Source organism: Schistocerca gregaria, chromosome 4 (genome assembly GCF_023897955.1).
Source record: "Schistocerca gregaria isolate iqSchGreg1 chromosome 4, iqSchGreg1.2, whole genome shotgun sequence".
NCBI classification, from domain to species: Eukaryota; Metazoa; Arthropoda; class Insecta; order Orthoptera; family Acrididae; genus Schistocerca; species Schistocerca gregaria.
In genome coordinates this window covers 162,603,658-162,624,030 of record NC_064923.1, presented here as the reverse complement: position 1 = coordinate 162,624,030, position 20,373 = coordinate 162,603,658, and the positions used below count along the sequence as shown (strand labels likewise).

Sequence of the window (20,373 nt, the reverse complement as noted above, 5' to 3'; positions counted from 1 at the left end):
TATTATTTAACTATTACTTGTCTCTAGTTAGTATGTCCCTCTAATGGGTTTTGCTGCATTGTAGCAATTTTTATAGGTCACTCTTCTTTATACTACTAATATTTTATCATAGGCAGTTTCTACGGTACTTTAGTACGGTAGTGCTTTTTAATTGTAATTTTTTTTTGTATCTAAGCTGTGGATGCCCAAGCGGTAAAAACATATGTTATGAAAAGTGTGGAACAAGATGGGTTATAATGGAGAGCAGTATCAAAACTGTCTTCGGATTGAAGGCTGCCACAACAGAAAGACTAGAGAGCAGAAACTTACAAACGCTTTGCTTTTCAGGTCATGGCGATAGCAACTGAGGCCACCTGGGCGGCTTTTCCGCTGGTTCAGCAGCTTTTTAGCAGCAATGGTGAGGTCCCTCGCCTGCTGCCACTGCCCTTCTGGCTCCCGCTGGACATCTATACATCCCCTACCTATGAAGTGATATATGTGGTACAAGTCTTGCTTATACCACTTTCGACCACATCTCTGTTCTCTGATTTCGTTTTCGTTGACCTGATGATGAGGATTGCAGCTGAATTGGAGATTTTGAACTACAGCATTTCCGGTTTGCAGAATATTAAAAATAGTGTTTCAACGAAGTCCAAGAATGAATACAAATCAGTCGACAGAGGCTCATGTGACTCGATACAACTACAGCTTGCGAAGAACGTGAAACATCACCAACAAATCCTTCGGTTAGTATAATGTATAATTTCATTACGTTTTATGGTTTTCCATGCTACTTTTCTCTAATTATAGCGAGAGTGTGGCTTGGTGGCTCCGTGGCTCAGCCTACAGTTCCAAAATTTCGGCCCAAAATAAGCTTTATGTTACAGATGTTCTTTCACTTATTGGTGACCTGTGGTCTAGGGGTTGCCGGTTCCGTAGCTTAGCGTGTTCGGTCAGACGGACTAGCTGCACTCACCATTAAAAAATATGAGTGAAGTATTCACCGTTTAACATGAAAGGTGTCGCATGATATGTTCCCAGACCAAATGAAGAAAAAAAAGGGGCAGACTGGATGCGTCTTTCACTAGTAATCAAACGTTTGGTGTCCAGAGGTGTAACCTATTCACAGCATAAATTTTCAATAAAAATAATCAGCAATGGCGGTCGAAGGCTTCCAGCACAATAACTCACCTTAGTTCTGCGAACGGCCTTGTCAAAGAGGGCGGAGGGGCCTACAGAAGTTCAAGGCAGTCTCTTGTCACGGAGAGGGAACCTGCCAGAAAAACGGAAGAATCAGTAATGATCAAGGCATGATGATGCAGAAGACAATGGAAATCACTACATTAAAGAGAAATAATAGGTATCCGCAGACCATATGGGTCTAAGCATGGAATGACGAAAACTCTAACGGGCTAGGGAAGCTAGAAATTCTGAAAAGGAAAATACTAAGGCTCAATCTAGATATTGTGAAGATTAATGTGGTGAGATGGAAAGAAGTCAAAGATCTATGATAAGTACAGCGAAATGTTAACAACAGCAGAAAATGGTGTAACAGACGTAGTATTCCTTATGGATATGGAGATAGGACAGAGAGTGAGTTCTTGCGCATAGTGAAGTGATTCGTTTGTTGATTTTGATGTGATGAACAACAGAATGGGGGTTCTTAAAATTAGAGTTTAATGTTTATTGTTCAATGAAGTAGTTTAAGAACAAGTAATAAAAACTAGTGTACCACATCTAATTGCGGTAGAGCCGTGTTAAAGAATAATTTGAAGTCGGTTGGCCATGGCTGGTAAAGGGGAGACGCGTGGGGGAAGGCATGTCTTCAGGTTGTGGTCATTCTATCCTTCGTAAGTCTGCAAACTAAAGAGCGGGCAGGTATCTCCCCACTTTCTCTATCCCACTACACGAGAAACAACTACAGGGGTTTCACAATATAATATAGACCCCTCTGCAGCAATCCTTACGTATCGCTGGCGGCGCAGTGCAAAGAAATTCTCATGTGGTGTTTATTTTCAATAAAGTGCATGAACACTATATAATATTCTCACAGGAGTCACTAATACGGAAGAAATGCATGTGGACAGGTTATATTTATATCACTGCACTCTGTCCTACACTGCTAGAGGGGAAACTGACCCTTAGTCATCTTTTGTATCAGTTGCAGCATTATTCCAGGAAAGGCGCCATCATTCACCACGAGCACTGCTCACTTTTCAGTTTACAGGTAGACAATACTTCCCATCGTACTATGACCAACTCTCTTTCATGAGTAAACATAGCAACTTCTCTGAGCTCGCTTTGATGTAGTTCAGTTATTTTCAATTTGTTAAATCAGTATATATTTGCAGCTGTTAAGTGACCTTTTACGTAATATATTTCACTATCAACAATGGCTAATAAGTATTTAAGTTATAGATGTGATGTTATCAATTTCCCGTGTAATGCTGCGGGAAAGTGATTGGATAGGTAAATGTGGTACCTTGCATCAGTCACTCGTTGACATCTTACCGTAAAGCTGTGTAACCATGCTATAGTTACTTGATGATGAATTAATAAGTTACCAGAAAGTAGTGCACTTTCATCACCACTAAATTTGTTTCTGGTATACAGCAAACATCTCTTCGGTTCACGAATTGCTCGCACTTGTAGAGGTGACTGCACATAGTGGAGCCACTTACCACAATTGCACAGTAAATCTTGCAAGGTGGATGTCAATATGTCTGTTGGAATGGGACTGACCACCTTCAGATTTACACCAGTAGTCTCCTGTGGTGCATTGCTTCACTTACGCTGACATATCTGAAGTTCTATAACACCTAGACGGACTACATCTGCCGCAGGAGACGCCTCATATATGGGGAGAATGAGGCTGTGGTAATGCCTTTGTTACTCCACATGCTGTGAAAAGTATTCCAGCCACTCATAGCGAAGACTATGAAATCGTAATGATCGAATATATACACTGGCAGTAGTTTACACATGGGACAGTCTCTTCAGTACGGTAGATATCTGACAGTTCCACCTCTTGAGCAAATTCTCACTACAGCTACAGCAAACAATTACTCACTTAATAAACTGAAAATAACTCACTACATAAACACGATCTCAGTAAAGCTATATTTTCTACTCACATTATACAATTCTCTACCAGCAAGCTGAAAAGCAAGCAGCACTCGTGGTGGGGAAGTCGCATTTTTTGGAAGAACGGAACAGCTGCCGTACTGGATGACTACAGATCAATTTACTCTGTATTGTTGAAGAATAGTACGCAGAGATTTTATAGATTCTGTCCATAAGAGTTTCTAGCATTAGCGTTACTAAGGTATTAATATATGCATATGAAAACGCACCACAGCTGAAATTGGCCAAACCCACAGGTATTTAATTGTATACAGCCTTCTTGGCTACATTGTCTTTTGCAAAACATTTAGTATTATTATTAAGCCAAATCTGGATATCATGCAGTGTTGATGCACTTCCTGAAAAAAAAGCCACGTCGGGAGTCCTTCCACTCTACGCTGCCCCTTTGTGACTAGCCACAAGTGTAGTAAAAATGTCAAAGTACTCTCGTTGATTAGTGGGAGGTAGAAGGAGAAAGAGAGGGACGGCTCTTTCCCTTTTAATTGCCACTAACATACGGGGCTGTGAATGTCTGCTTCATTTTAATCGTTGGTAAAATATTGAGGTATAGAATAAAGGGTTATGTGAGAATATGGGCTAGGTATTAGGAATGACAGAAGAAGGAGTAATTGAGTTTTGCAATAAAATCCAGATACTGATACAGAATACTCTGTTCAAGAATCACAACAGGTGGAGGTATATTTGGATAAGGTCGAGAGATACACGAATATGTCAATTTGATTACATCATGGTCAAGTAGAGACTCCTAAATCAGTTATCAGATTGTAACGCATGCTCAGGGGCAGATATAGAAGCATATCAAAAATTAAGTAGTGATGAACAGTAGGTTGAAGTATAAGAGACTAGTCACAAACAATAAGTGCCCTAAGAAGTGAGATACGTGAGTACTGTGGAATGAAGAAATATTCTTAAAGTTCTCTGAGGATATACATACTGTATAAGGAATAGCTCAGTAGGTAATACGGTTGAAGAAGAATGGAAATCTCTAAAAAGAGGAGCCACAGAAGATGGAAGGAAAAACTGAAGTACAAAGGCGACAACTGCGAAGGAACCTTGGGTAACAGAAGAAATACTACAGTCAAACGATAAAAGTAGGAAGGGAAAAAATGTTCAGAGAAATTCAGGAATGCAGAGATACAAGTCACTCAGGCACGAAATCAACAGGAAATGCAGGAAGGTAAGGTGAAATGGCTGCGTGAAAACCGTGAAGAAAAGGAAAGCCAAAGCAACATTCCGTGAAATTAAAAGCAAGGCTGACAACATTAATGCAATGGGAATTCCACAGTTAAATGCAGAGGCGGGAGCTGTTAGTGAAAGAGTACATTGAAGGCATCTCTGAGGGGAAGACTGACATGATAGAAAAAGAGACAGCAGTCGATATAGATGATATATGGGATCCACTACTAGAACGAGAATTTAAAAGATCGAATAAGGCAGAGGGAACAGATACTACATCAGAATTTCTAAAATCATTGCGGGAAGTGGCACAAAACGACTGCCCATGTTGGTGTGTAGAGTCTTTGAGGCTGGCGATATACCATCTGACTACCCTGAAGATAGCAAAGGCCGACAAGTGTGAGAGTTATTGCACTATTAACTGAACAGCTTATGCATCCAAGATTACGACAAAGGTAATATACAGAAGAAAGGAAACGAAAACTAAAGAGGTTGTCTGCTTTGTTTTAAGAAAGGTAAAGGCTTCAGAGAGGCAGTTCTGAATTGCGGTTGATAATGGAAGCAAGAGTAAATAAAGAACATGCTACTTTCATAGACTTTTCGGGCTGGAAAAAGCAATGCACAATGTCCAAAGATGCATGATGTTCGATATTCTGAGAAAAATAGGGCTAAGCTGTAGAGAAATATGGGTAATATACAATGTGTACAAGAACCAACAAGGAAAAATAAGAGTGGAAGACCAAGAAACAAGTGCCCGGATTAAAAAGAGTGTAAGACAGGGATGCTGTCTTTAGCTACTACTGTTCAATCTGACATCGACCGAACAATGACGGCTATAAAAATTCAAGGGTAGGATTAATACTCAAAGTGACACGATATCAGTGATAACATTCGCTGATGACGTTGATATCCTGAGTGAAAGTGAAGAAGATTTACTGAATCTGGTGCATCGGTTGACCTCTATAATGCATTGAGAATATGAGTAGAGAGTAAATCGAATAAAGACGAAAATAGTGAGCAATAGCTGAAATGAGAACAGCAATAAACTTCACATCAGAATTGGTGATCTAGAATGGGTGAAGGATTTTTGCTACATTATCAGCAAAATAAGTGGTGTCAGACGGAGCAGGGAGGACAAAAAAAGACTATCACTGGCCAAAGGGCATTTCCTGTCAAGAGGAGTCTACTAGAATCAAAATTAGGCCTTAATCTCAAGAAGCAATTTCTGAGAATATACTTTTTGAGAATAAGACTGCATGGAAGTGAGATATGGACTGTGGGAAAACGAAAAGAAGGGAATGGAATCGTTTGGAATGTGACGCTACAGAAGAATGTTGATAATTTCTTTGACTGATAAGGTAAGGAATGAGGATGTTCTCCAGAAGACGAGTGAGGAAAGGATCATCTGGAAAGCCATGAAGAGGAAACGGGACAACATAGACTATTAACTTTTGTCAGATGTGTTGTCCAGTTACACTGTAACTCTTTCCAATAACACACAAAGTCCTACAATTTATAGTTCACATTTTGTGTCCATTTAAATTTCTGACTAGACCCTCATATTCTTAAGAATTAAAATAGAATTTACCATTCAATTTCGCTGCTGAGTTCAAACACTGTAATGTGTTAGACTAATTGCAACTTGTCTCAGTCATGTACGAACAATATCATTACTCTATTATCATTTTTGTTGACTTACTGAAATTTGATCTAATAAAACTATAGTATATCTGGTTCAAATTGTGAACTAAGTGTTAAGAGTGATCTCTCTTATTTGTTTTGTTCCTACTGCCATTAATATGGAGTATGCACTGTTTGAGTTCTTATAAATGTTAGTCAACTACAAAACAGATAACTTTGAATTTTGATAATCAGGTAATGAAGCATATTTCCTTTCTGTCCAGGTGTGTCGTCTTGCTAGAGGAAGCAATGAACACAGGAGTGTTTATTCTGTTTCTAGCGACGACGATTGCATTATCCAGCAATATCTTTGCTGCAACAGCAGTAAGTTGATTTTGACAGTCCTAGTTATTCCTGCATTTAGTTATGGTTTATTTTCAGTCCTGAGTTCATCTGCTGATGTAATGTCAGCGTTAATTGATATCTAGTGCTAATCATTACATGCATGGTAACAGAACCAGCAACCTTGCTAATCAGATTTGTATATTCCAAATTTCTCCAACCTTTTCCTACTTGTATTATTTCCAGCGTCCAATGAAATATTCTTTAATGTCTCACCAAATTTTCGCTAACCTGTCCGTTCTTCTGTTGTAGGTTTCTCTCATATATTCTTCACAGCACCTCTTCATTCTCTACATTATATTTTGTTCATTATATTATTAACACACTTCTATAGTACCACTTTGCCAATGTTTCCTGTTTCCTCTTTTCCAGCTGCTATCAACAGTCCCTTATGATTTTTTAAGTAATAATTATTTAATTTCAGCTTTGTTCATCGTACCTTCCCTCAATTTTTATATTAAAAGTCTCCTGTCTACTGTTTCTAACTTCTGTCTTCAATTTATTTCTTTTTGAACCATATATTACGACAGGTGTGATACTAATTCTGTTCACCAGATCTGCTAAAACTACAATACTTGTGATAATAATATATCTGCGAATCTAATCATCAGAGGCTGCTAAAGTTATTTATTCACTCCCATTCAAAAATTTCGTTTGATTATTAAAAGAATTTGCGTTTGACTTTCGAGTAATTTAACATTTTAGACCATGTGATGGTTGCAAATGTCTCTTCTTAAGTTTTTCGACAGTTACTTTATGTTACTGTTTTGATATCATACTTACCACATAAAAGCATATAGAATTTACTATAGAAACTTGGTAGTGACTTGAAGAAAACATGAAATTTGCTTTAAACAAGGCTGTTGATATCTTATGGGGAAGAGAGTATTTAATGAGACCAGCGAAATGTATGTTACTCAGCTTCAGAATGAAATATTCCGGCTTCAAATAAAATATTTGATAAACAATTTTCATTTTAAATCAATATGCATTTAAAATATGTTTGATATATTCTCCTGGTGATAAGTAAAAAGAGAAAACTCCAAAAATGTTTTCCCCTTTATTGGTGTTGAAAGGACAACTGAAGTTTAACTTGAAATATTATGTACAGTCATAAATGGTGTGTTTTATGTGATCAGTTTTCTGTCGGATTTGAGCTGCCTAAGGCAGCCTCTTTACCTCAGAGTAGCATTTGCAACCAATGTCCTTGATCATTTGCTGGATATCTGACAATCTATGACTTTCCTCAAACTTTTTACCGTCTACAGTTCCCTCTTGTATCCTGGAAGCTATTCCCTGATATCTTAGCAAATGACCTACGTCTTCTGTTTTCTTCATTCAGTGACCTCCAGATGTTCGTTTTCTCACACATTCTGCAGAGCACATCCACATTTGTTACCTCATAAGCCCACATAATTTTCAATATATTTCTACAGCACCAAATTTCAAACGCTTCGATTCTATTCTGTATGGATTTGGCCACAGTCTATAAGTCATTTCTATATAATACTGTGCTCCAAAGGTATATTCTCAAAAATTTACCCCCAAATTAGGGACGATGTTTTATACTAGTAGATTTCTTTTTGACAGGAGTGCGCTCATCGCTTCTGTTAGTCTGATATTTTATGTTGTCCATGCTCATTCGTCATACGCTATTTCGCTTCTCTGATAGCAGAAGTCTTTCACTTAACATCAGAATTGATGACAAGGAATAAATGAAGATTCTCGCTGATACCATGTTACTCCACACTGCTTTCCCGTTTCTGCTGTTTACTCTCAGTCCATACTCTCTGCTAATGAGGCTGACATATCGTACTCCACACTAGAGACAGGTACCTTTCCTGATCAGCTAATAATATCCAAAGTTATTCCTATATTCAAAGCTGGTGACAAAGTGATAAACTACTGCCTTATGAGAATAATAACCTAGTTTTCAAAAGTATTGAATAAAATTATGTACAACAAGTTAATAAAGTTTATAAGCAGGAAAGACGTATTAGCCAGTTCTCACAGTGGTTTCTGAAGTAAGAAATTCATTTCTCAGTGATCGCAAATAAAATGTGTATATTACACATCCAATGAAAAAGCACAAATAGTCTCAGAATACCTAACAGAAAAACGCCCGATCACATATGGGGTACCTCGAGGGTACGTAATGAGACTACTTCTCCTGATATATACGGTCTTAGAAGTATGAGTGCAGATATTTCTGCTGATGACTGATAACATGGGTATTTAATTAATTTTCAGACTAATTATTATAGCTATTACGAGCCATAGTCCACTTCGTGGCTCAGTTACGACGATGCAGAAAACATCAGATAGTAAATTGTGTGATGTGTTTTTTGGGAAGATTGTTTGATGCAGTGCAAGAGAATCTAGGACACTGTAGTTGACACATGTTCAGGCATCAATTATCACACAATCTGTCCCTACACCCCTAACACACTATATTTCATTGATGTGGATGGGCATATTGACTATCACAAAATAGCTATGTTTGCTGATGACACAACACTATTAGGAAAAGCAGCAATAAATGATGAAATGCCACACAGGGTAAACTCCATTACAGATCAACTAAGTAAATAATCAGTAATAAAACAACTAGTAATAAACAATAGGACAACAGTAGACTCTAATTTCCATAACTAAAAAAACAACATTATCTAGATATCACTATCAACCATAAGTGGACTGAAAGTGATCTTAAATGGGATAAACATACTGACCACACTGAGGTCACGCTGAGTACAGGCTGCTATCTTTTAAAGCCTCTAAATGGTTCCATAAACAAACAGGCACTAATGAATGCCTGCTACACGCAATTTAATACAAAACTTAAAACAAGGGGAATTTCACTGGCAGTTGTAGGGACCATCAGAAAAGAAAGAGAGCCATTAGAATTATTGCAAGAAAAAGATCTATACAGTAATGGAAACCGACATTCAGAGCACAGAAAGTGCAACCACCAGGATGCTTGTTCATTCTTGACACACATAGGGATATTAATAAATGTAGTTACTGTTCTGAGATGAAAACGGTGCTACAGGGTGTGAATTCGTGGTGGATCACACCAAGTTAGTCAGAAGACTGATACCTCAAAAAAAGTATTATAAAAACTGTGACATAGTTTAACAGAACACTACATTAAAAGTTAACTTGCATTTTCTTATAGCCAATTGAAGTTTATATCAGATATGTACATACTTTATAGAAAGGAAGCTAGTTAATAAGTTGCCATATGTTATAAAATGTATAGTAACTATTAAAAGTTGAGATTTATTAGAGAATAACTACAGTGTTGCTGCTTCAATTCAGGAAGTGAATACATCAACTACAATACACTTATAGATCTGTAAGATTGTAACTTGTAACGTGTGCAACGACATAAAATCTTGAAAGCTGTTCTCTGTACTGAGCAGAGTTAAGTCAAGTATCCGTTGTACTACGTATGACCAAAGGACTAAATAAGTAAGTAATCATATGATATTTTAGGAATATTCAACAGGTGCGAGAACAGGAATGTGCCTTATAACTGCCACGTAGAATCGGGTGCGTTTCCGAACTGACTCAGTTAGATTTTGCGAATCGTACCAATATCACTGAGGGTAGCATGTCCTCGAAGCACATAGAGTTTCTCCTTCTCAATCAACACAATAGAGGCCTTGGTAATGGCCCCTTTCTTAACAGGATTTTGCATGCAAATAAAAAACGAAAATAAAAAATTATGTCGACCACCTTTTGCCATCGTGCTGTGGAGGAAAATTCCTATGTCTCCTCTGTTACTGTCTTAGCTTCGCCTATACACATTGCTGGGTATTTGAGATTTCCCTTTTTGCATCTTCATGTTTTCGTTACACAGTATTGCTACGTGTTAAATATCAGGTTACTGATGACACTCAGGTAAAACGTTATTATTACTGCATTCTATTTCACAAATATAATTAAAGTAAATTTTCTTTCTGTAAAATGATTAAATCGTTAGAAAGTATCTTCTCATTGTAGTTGACTAGACGATTACTTTTGATATGTTTACAAAAAAGCTGCAGTATATGACCTTAAAATAAAGAAAATTGTGAAATAGTAATTTCGGTTAATGTATAATACTTTTTAAAATAAGGCAAATGAATAACTTTCGTTAAGGGATCTTAGTCTTATCGTGTTTGAATATATCAATACACTGCACATTGATCAGCTATTTCATTCAATAGTCATTTATTGCACTTCCAAAGCATATTTATCACTTTTGGTCCATGGTAGTAAGAGATGACTAAATTTTCTCATCTCTTTATTCCCCTCTTTTTTTCGTCACCTTCCTTTACCTTACGTTGTCGATTTCTTATGATAGTGTTTGCTCTCTCAGGGATACTGAGATTAGATTACCGACAGTATATACATCGAATAAATAATATAACATTTCCTTGGACATTTCTCTTACATTATTGAATTCGGTGTAAGATTTATATGAAGCAAAAAACAAAATAAATAAATAAATGTAGAATGTTTTTAAATCAAGTTTAGGAAATACAAGAAACTTTTATAGAGTTATTTAAGCAGACATTTATGTTGTGATAACAACAAAATATTTTCATTATGATAGGGCAGAGATAATGGTACCGACTATCAGTTCCTCACAAGCATATAAACTTTGGTGCAGTGACACAACATACAGTAAATGATACATCCCAGTAGGTATCATTTTAAAGAATTAAACTCAACTTCCTGATCATTTTATATGGCAGAAGTGGAATCACAAACCAGTTTAAACCACAACACTACTCTTCCGTTCCTGAAGCCGTGATCGAATGTTCAGAGAGTAATTTATAATGGTGGCTCTCGAGACATAGGGAGTATTCTGAAAATTACAAATTGAAGTGTTCCCCTTTCTAGACTGCATAGATTAAGTTACAGTTAACCACCATATGAAACACTGTGCACCATCCGACCACATACGGCTTGGATGGAGGCATCATATACTGAAAGTAAAAGCTGGTAGCATGTGCCCGTTCTGCGCTCATAGGCAGCACACCGCGCCTGGTACACGCGGCGCTCGGGGACCACAGCACAGCTAAGACACCTGAGGATGGGTTTATAACAGACCGAAATCGGTCGTATGAAAATAAATTAACTTATAAGTGAAGCGGTATTTTCAACTTCTGCTACTGATTGTTAGTTAAACTCTAAGTAGAAGCTAGCTATTTGTGAATAAGTAGCTTAATGCAAGCAAGACAAAGAATAATTTGTCCAGGCATTCGTAAAAGGAAGTTAGTAAGCGTATTTCCACCTCCGCAAAACGATGTCGGTTCAGATTTTGTGTCAGTCACATAGGAGTGGCGCTAGTTTCGCCACTATGAGGTTGGAAATCAGGTTTCCGTAACATACACATTGTAACGGACGTGAGCTTTATTTACGTTTGAGACTGGGCTGGTGAGTTGATGTTAGTCAAGAATGCCTTTAACACTTGGAGAACTGAGTTTTTTTGCACGAAGGAAAAGCTTTAATGGTGTTAGTTGATATTTTGTGACTTTAGAAGCAAGATTTATACAAAAATGTCTATCCGTTCTCAAAATCTTATTTTGTACACTTGGCTTCTTTTTATGTTTTTATGCCTAATTCTATTTTATACCAAATTCTGAAACCCTCAAGGTTGTAATAAATGAAGTGATGATTTACCAACTATCACGCAAAATAACAACAGAAATATTCAATTATAAAGTTGGCTTTAACTAACCAAGCATTTCCATGTACTCTGGTGGTCACAAGTTGCTGGCGCGGTTACAGTGACTTGTTGATGTTTTTCTGGTGATGTTCAACAGCTGGGAGCAATTGTGCATGATCAAAAGATTGGACATTCAGTTAAATTAGGAAAAAATATTACCGTTGCAGTTAAGAGACATTAAAAGATGATGTACGCAATTGTGGCCAGAAGGTCTGAAACGGTTACAGGAACCTTGAGGCCATTATCAACACCTCAGCTTGGACGATGTCTCGTAATAAGGCTACCAGAAGCTGGATGTTCCTTCTGCTATATTGCAGGAATACTTGCGAGGAACGTTGCTGCTATATACGAGGGTATGTCAAATGAAAACCTTAATTTTTTAAATATTATTGATTGTGCAGAAGTGGTACAAAGCTACATCACATTTCAACATAATCTCTCCCACGCTCAATGCAAGTCCTCCAGTGTTTTCAAAGTGCTTAAATTCCTTTAGAAAAAATTCTTTTGGTAGTCCGCGCAACCACTCATGTACCTAGTGAAGTACCTCTTCATCAGAACGGAACTTCTCTCCTCCCATTGCGTCTTTGAGTGGTCCAAACATATGGAAATCACTTGGAGCAAGGTCTGGAGAGTAGTGGATGAGGAAGACAGTCAAAATGCACGTCTGTGATTGTTGCAACTGTTGTACGGGCAGTGTGAAGTCTTGCATTGTCATGTTGCAAAACGACACCTGCTGACAGCAATCGACGTCGCTTTGTTTTTTAGGAGATCTGTGTATGATGCACTGGTGACTTTTGTCCCTCCACGCACGTAATGAAGCTTTTTTCGTCCCAAAAGAGAGTCAGCACAGCCTTCTCTGCTGACGTTTCTGTTCGAAACTTCTTTGGTTTTGGTGATGAGGAATGGCTCCATTCCTTGCTCGCTCTCTTCGTTTCCGGTTGGTGGAAGTGAACACAGGTTTCGTCCCCAGTAACGATTCTTGCAAGGAAGCCATCACCTAGTTCAAAGCGCCGAAGGATCTCTTCGCAAGAATCAACAAGTCGTTCTCTCATTTCAGGAGTCAGCTGCAGAGGCACCCATCTTGCAGACACTTTGTGAAACTGGAGCACATCACGCACAATGTGGTGTGCTGACCCATGACCAATGTGTAAACACGCTACAATGTCATTCAGTGTCACTCGGCGGTTTTCCTTCACTATGGCTTCAACTGCTGCAATGTTCTGTGGAGTCACAACTCGGTGTGCCTGACCTGGACGAGGAGCATCTTCCACCGAAATCACACCATTTGTGAACTTCCTACTCCATTCGTAGGCTTTATGCTGTGACAAACATACATCACCGTACTGAACCTTCATTCGTCGATGAACTTTAATACATTTCACACCTTCACTACGCAAAAACCGAAAAACAGAACACTGTTCTTCCCTGGTGCAAGTCGCATGTGGGGCGTCCATCTTTTTACTGATACTACGATGGTATGTGCGCATCTGCACTATGCTGCCACCTACAGGTCCTTCTGCACGCTGTTAACTTACAGGATAACGGCGCGAAATTTCGATTTGTTGTTACAAATTTAAGGTTTTCATTTGTCTCACCCTCGTATGATTGCCAACAGTGTTGTACGTTCGCAAGAAGAGTGTGCTCCAGACAGTTACTTAATACTACCAAGAGGGAAGACAGGCGTGTTCAGCGTATTTCTATGACACATTGTACTGAATCTGCAACAGCTGTATGAGCAGCAGTTGACACCACAGTGAAACAATGAATTGTTCCATTTGCAACTTCGTTGGCGTCAAGCGAGAGCTCGCTGGAGGGCAGGGTGGAGGTCTGTTCTGTTTTCGGATGAAAGCTAGTTCTCCCTCGGTGCCAGTCATGGCTGTGTGTAGGCTAGAAGGAGGCCTGTAGAGGACCTGCACCCAACCTGTCTACCTGTTAGACACATTGAACTTACTCCTGGAGTCGTGGTCTTGGTTCCAATTTCGTGGACAGCAGGAGCACTCTCGTGGCTATTCCGATGCATCCTGACTACACGTTTGTACGTCAGTCTGGTGGTTCGTCCTGAACAACATTCCAGGAGGTGTTTTCCAACAGGATATCGCTTGCCTACATACAGCTGTTGTACACAACATCCTCTACAGTGTGTCGACATGTTGTCTTGAATGTTCGGTCACCAGGTCTTCCTCCCGTAGAGCACATACAGATGACAACTCCACCGTCATCCACGATCAGCATTAACCATCCCTGTACTGACCAAAGTGAAACAGGAAGTCCGTCCCACATTGACATTTCGCATCTGAGATACACGGAGCTTGTGTCATTTCTCATGCTGAAAAAGTTGACTATGTGCTGTGGTCTGTACCATGACTGTAACATGGAACTATAATGTCTGCATAGTTCATGACGTGAGATAGCACTGTCAGTTCACGTGTGATAATTTCCAGTTTTAGTTGATCGTTATTTTGATTCAAATTAATTGGCGTGATACGAATAATGAGTAAAATCTCTCATACTTGTTCTTGTTATACACAAATACATAAAATCGCGAGGCAGAGCAATCTGTAGATTTAGAAAACGATGTTGACAATGTTTACTCTAATGTACTCTTAGAACTTATGATTTTATGTGGGATAAAAGGCAAGGAGCAAGGATCTACCTGCAACTTCAACAGAATCCAGACTACGGTGATATGAGTCGAAGGCCATGAAAGGGAAACATCCGCTGAGGAGAGTGTGTATCCTATTCACAATGTTACATAAATTGTTGAGAATGCAACTACGGAGAAATTTGAAAAAAAGGGACCAGTTTAAGGTGAAGGAATAACTTTTGGGCCTGGTGTAGGGTAGTGTGAGAGGTTGCAAAGAGTTTGGAACGTCAAGTGAGAAGGCCGGTGTGGCCCAGCGGTTCTAGGCGCTTCAGGCTGGCACCGAGCGACCGATACAGGTGCACGTTCGAATCCTGCCTCGGTCATGGATGTGTGTGATGTCCTTAGGTTAGTTAGGTTTGAGTAGTTCTAAGATCTAGGGGACTGATGACCTGAGATGTTAAGTCCCATAGGGCTCAGAGCCATTTGAACGTCAAGTGAATGGAACACATAAATTATTGAAAAGAGAGTGTGAGAATTACCAACATGACATTCTTCTTCCAAAAGCCATTCCTCGTCGTTGCAGTGACTCTTCACTGTTTAAGGCTGTTCTCGTCATTTGTTGACAATTTCGACACTCATTCCGCTGTAACAAAATTTTCCGCGTTTTTGTAGTTGCCAAAACTTTTGTGTCAAAATGAATCCCTAAAAAGATTTTCCTTTTCTTGAAAAGTTTCGATGAGGTTTCTTTAACCGTTTATCTGTTTCAACATACATTCACTGGCTTTCATATCTGCCCTGGTGACCCTTCTTAGCTTCGTACGCAGCGGCGCTAGTAGACACTTTCCGGCCATCATCAATAGTGTCTGGCGTTCACAGTCATACAGAAAAGTATTCCGGATGAGAGTCTGGACAAATTATTCTTTTTCTTACTTTCATTAAACGACTTATTCACTAACAGCTATTTCTGCTTAGAGTTTAACTAATAAACAGTATATCCTAATGGCTTATGCGATGAGGAAATGCACATACCTGGTGTTATTTACATAATCCTACACCTTCATATTCATAAGGAAGCAACACGAGATATAATGGATATGCTTCAATCTCCATCTGACTTTAAACCATGGAATAGTAATATGTAATAGGCTTTATAATAACAAAATCAAAATTAATTTATAAAAATTGTGCCCTGTCAGCTTTTGCAGACTGTCGGAGGCACAATAAAAGCACTGAAGATCATAAGCGCTATGCCTCACGTCCTGTTTGAGGTCGGGTTATACTGCGTCATCGGGCAGATGGTAACGGCACAGGTAAGTTTACAGACCTCAGCGCTTGCGCCAGCCTAAACTACCCCAGTGGAAAGCAAAGACTTTCGAATTGTTTGAGAAAGTTATTAGTACATGGTCCCTTTATCATCAGTTTACCCTAGGTTCTTTTTCGGGATATTTAGGAATAGCACTACAATTGGGAGCCCATTTAGCCTGACATGGGATAGTGCTATTGACAACAGATAGAGTGCATTTAACAATTTCCAATTCATTCCGTATTTCTAGTTTTCCAGAAGCTTTTGAGACTGAACTATACAAGCGGCTTGTAGTGCAATTGCGTGCTTATCAAATATCGTCTCAGTCACGGGACTTGATTCCTAATTTCCTTTCAGAGAGGTAACAGTTTGTAGTTACTGACGGAAAGTCATCGAGTAAAACAGAAATGGTCTCTGGCGTTTCCCAATGTAGTGTTATTGGGCCTTTGTTGTTCATCTATATAAACGATTTAGAAGACAACCTAAGCAGCCGTCTTAGGTTACTTGAAAATAATGCTGTCGTTTATCGACTAGTAAATTCAAATTGCAGAACGATTCAAAAAAGGTATCTATAAGTGCAAAAATTGGCAAGTGTGATGTCATCCACATGAGCGCTGAAATGGAATCCGTTAATTTACGGTTACATGATAAATTCAACTAAATACCTAGGAATTACAATTACGAACAACTTAATCTGGAAGGAACACGTAGAACATGCGGCCAACCCTAACCAAAGACTGTCTTATATTGGCAGGACACTTAGAAAATGTAATGGATGTACTAAAGAGACTGCCTACACTAAACTTGTCCATCCTCTGTCAGGATACTACTGCGCGGTTTGGGATTCTTACCAGATAGGATTGACGGAGTACATCGAGAAAGTTGTAAGAAGGGCAGCAGGTTTTGTTTTATGGCGAAATAGGGGAGACAGTGACACAAAAATTATACAGGACTTGGGATGGAAATCATTAAAACAAAGGCGTTTTTCATTGCGACAGGCTCTTCTCATGAAATCTCAATAACAGTTTTTCTGTTCCGACTGCGGATATACACTCCTGGAAATGGAAAAAAGAACACATTGACACCGGTGTGTCAGACCCACCAAACTTGCTCCGGACACTGCGAGAGGGCTATACAAGCAATGATCACACGCATGGCACAGCGAACACACCAGGAACCGCGGTGTTGGCCGTCGAATGGCGCTAGCTGCGCAGCATTTGTGCACCGCCGCCGTCAGTGTCAGCCAGTTTGCCGTGGCATACGGAGCTCCATCGCAGTCTTTAACACTGATAGCATGCCGCGACAGCGTGGAAGTGAACCGTATGTGCAGTTGACGGACTTGGAGCGAGGGCGTATAGTGCGCATGCGGGAGGCCGGGTGGACGTACCGCCGAATTGCTCAACACGTGGGGCGTGAGGTCTCCACAGTACATCGATGTTGTCCCCAGTGGTCGGCGGAAGGTGCACATGCCCGTCGACCTGGGACCAGACAGAAGCGACGCACGGATGCACGCCAAGACCATAGGATCCTATGCAGTGCCGTAGGGGAACGCACCGCAACTTCCCAGTAAATTAGGGACAATGTTGCTCCTGGGGTATTGGCGAGGACCATTCGCAACCGTCTCCATGAAGCTGGGCTACGGTCCCACACACCGTTAGGCCGTCTTCCGCTCACGCCCCAACATCGTGCAGCCCGCCTCCAGTGGTGTCGTGACAGGCGTGAATGGAGGGACGAATGGAGACGTCTCGTCTTCAGCGATGAGATTCGCTTCTGCCTTGGTGCCAATGATGGTCGTATGCGTGTTTGGCGCCGTGCAGGTGAGCGCCACAATCAGGTCTGCATACGACCGAGGCACACAAGGCCAACACCCGGCATCATGGTGTGGGGAGCTATCTTCTACACTGGCCGTACACCTCTGGTGATCGTCGAGGGGACACTGAATAGTGCACGGTACATCGAAACCGTCATCGAACCCATCGTTCTACCATTCCTAGACCGGCAAGGGAACTTGCTGTTCCAACATGACAGTGCACGTCCGCAAGTATCCCGTGCCACCCAAGGCGCTCTAGAAGGTGTAAGTCAACTACCCTGGCCAGCAAGATCTCCGGATCTGTCCCCCATTGAGCATGTTTGAGACTGGATGAAGCGTCGTCTCACGCGGTCTGCACGTCCAGCACGAACGCTGGTCCAACTGAGGCGCCAGGTGGAAATGGCATGGCAAGCCGTTCCACAGGACTACATCCAACATCTCTACGATCGTCTCCATGGGAGAATAGTAGGCTGCATTGCTGCAAAAGGTGGATATACACTGTACTAGTGCCGACATTGTGCATGCTGATGCCTGTGTCTTTGTGACTGTGGTTCTGTCAGTGTGATCATGTGATGTATCTGACCCCAGGAATGTGTCAATGAAGTTTCCCCTTCCTGGGACAATGAATTCACGGTGTTCTTATTTCAATTTCCAGGAGCGTATTTTGATGGCGCCGACGTAATTGGGAGAAACAGTCATCACAATAAAATGAAGAAAATCAGAAATCGCACTGAAAGATACGGGTGTTCGTCTTTTTTCTGGGCGATGTTCGAGATTGGAGTAATAGAGAATTATTGCGAAGACGGTTCGATGAACTTTCTTCCAGGTCCTTAAATGTGATTTGTAGAGTATCCATGTAGTTACAGATGCGGATATAAAATCATTAAAAGTCACTGAAATGAACTGAGGCAAAGGCCGTGTCGCACTGGATATACCGGTTCCCGTCAGATCACTGAACTTAAGTGCTGTCGGGTGTGGCAGGCACTTCGATGGGTGACCATCCGGCCGCCTTCCGCTGTTGCTATTTTTCGGGGTGCACTCAGCCACTTGGTACCAACTGAGGAGCTACTCGAGCGAATAGTAGCAGCTCCGGTCAAAGAAACCATCATACAGACCGGGAGAGCGGTGTGCTGACCACACGCCCCTCCTATCCCCATCCTCAGCTGAGGATGACACGGCGGCCCGATGGTCCCGATGGGCTACTTGTGGCCTGAAGACGGAGTGGTGTGCTAAAATGAAATGAGGGACTGCCAGACTTGGAAGTGTGACAACTGGTTGTGGTGGCGTCCTGGATGGTTCTGTTGCTAAAAGGACTGCCCATGGGAGACAAGGTTTTGGTTTCCAGTTCTGCTCTGGCACACATGTTGGTGCTTTGGCTTTTGCATGAGGGAGTGCAGCCGTAATATATTTAGCGATTGTTGCTCTTGCTAACATACACCAAAAAGAGGGGAAAGACGCCTGACAAAGGAGTTATGAAAACTGATCGCAAATTGATGGCCATAATGATATAGACAGAATACGCAATACTGTTAACTTTGGTTGCAGATGGATGAATGTATTACACTGGAACACGTTATCACCACGCAGCTAGCAGGGCTAATGACAATAGGACGTCTTGACACTAGGGCAGGCACATTCGGCATGGAATTTAATTGACTGGAGCAGAATTGTCTTCAGGCTTCGAACCGAGCCTCGGACAGTGGATGGATACATCAGCAGTACATCAGGAACAACTTGCTAGAGGCGTTCAGTTACCTCTCATGCGAATGACTGCTCTTCTGCATTGCTGACAACGCAGACAGCGGGGTAGAGCATGGCGTCACTCGTATACCATTGTCGGCGACGTCTCCGGCTGCTGCTATGGTAACAGTACGGCGGCGCCGCTGGCGATACGGCTTAGCGAGCAGTTGGCTCTCTCCTTCTGTGGCGGCTGGTCTCGTGACTCAGGGCCCGTTGTCGAACAGTGGAACCCATGCTGCGTTTTCGGATGTTGTTCCAGGTGCCACAGTCTTGTGGTTCAGCCCTTGATATTGAGACGAGATTTTGTACATGAATAGCTCAGTACTTATACCCTCCAGACTATGTTCGTTCAGGGCTTAAGGCTGGTACTCTAGTAAACATTCCTGCGGTGGCAAGTGAGAAAAGGCTTCTGTCTTACCGCCAGTGTACTGCAGCGGCTGCTGTTGCTATACTGCGTCCACCTGTCCCTGCTGTGCAACGACCGTCGGCAATGCTGCCTGCCTGCGGCTGACTGTTGCAGCTCACTTCCACTCTGGTGTATTCTTTGACTAAATAAGGTCTTTATGCTACGTTGCACTGCTTTTATCAACACTCAGTTCCTCGGGTCAAACAAACTAGGTTATCCTTTACATTAGAGTCCCTAGTGACCGGCGGCCGGAGTGGTCGAGCGGTTCTAGGCGCTATAGTCTGGAGCCGCGCGACCGCTACGGTCGTAGGTTCGAATCCTGCTTCGGGCATGGATATGCGTGATGTCCTTGGGTTAGTTAGGTTTAAGTAGTTCTACGTTAAAGGGGACTGATGACCTCATATGTTAAGTCCCATAGTGCTCAGAGCCATTTGAACCATCTGAACTAAGTCTTGCGCTTCGTCTTAAACGCACCAAAACAAAAACT

The 20,373-nt window shown here is 41.1% G+C and overlaps 1 protein-coding gene across 1 annotated transcript in view; it reads left to right on the top strand.

Moving 5' to 3' along the window:
• The first annotated feature begins 330 nt into the window (after positions 1 to 330).
• Positions 331 to 20,373, top strand: part of LOC126267642 (uncharacterized) — a 177,458-nt gene continuing 157,415 nt past the window's right edge. The window contains exons 1-2 of the mRNA XM_049972943.1: positions 331 to 725; positions 6,204 to 6,303. Coding sequence (XP_049828900.1) covers positions 331 to 725; positions 6,204 to 6,303 — 495 coding nt within the window. The remainder of the gene's footprint in view (positions 726 to 6,203; positions 6,304 to 20,373) is intronic.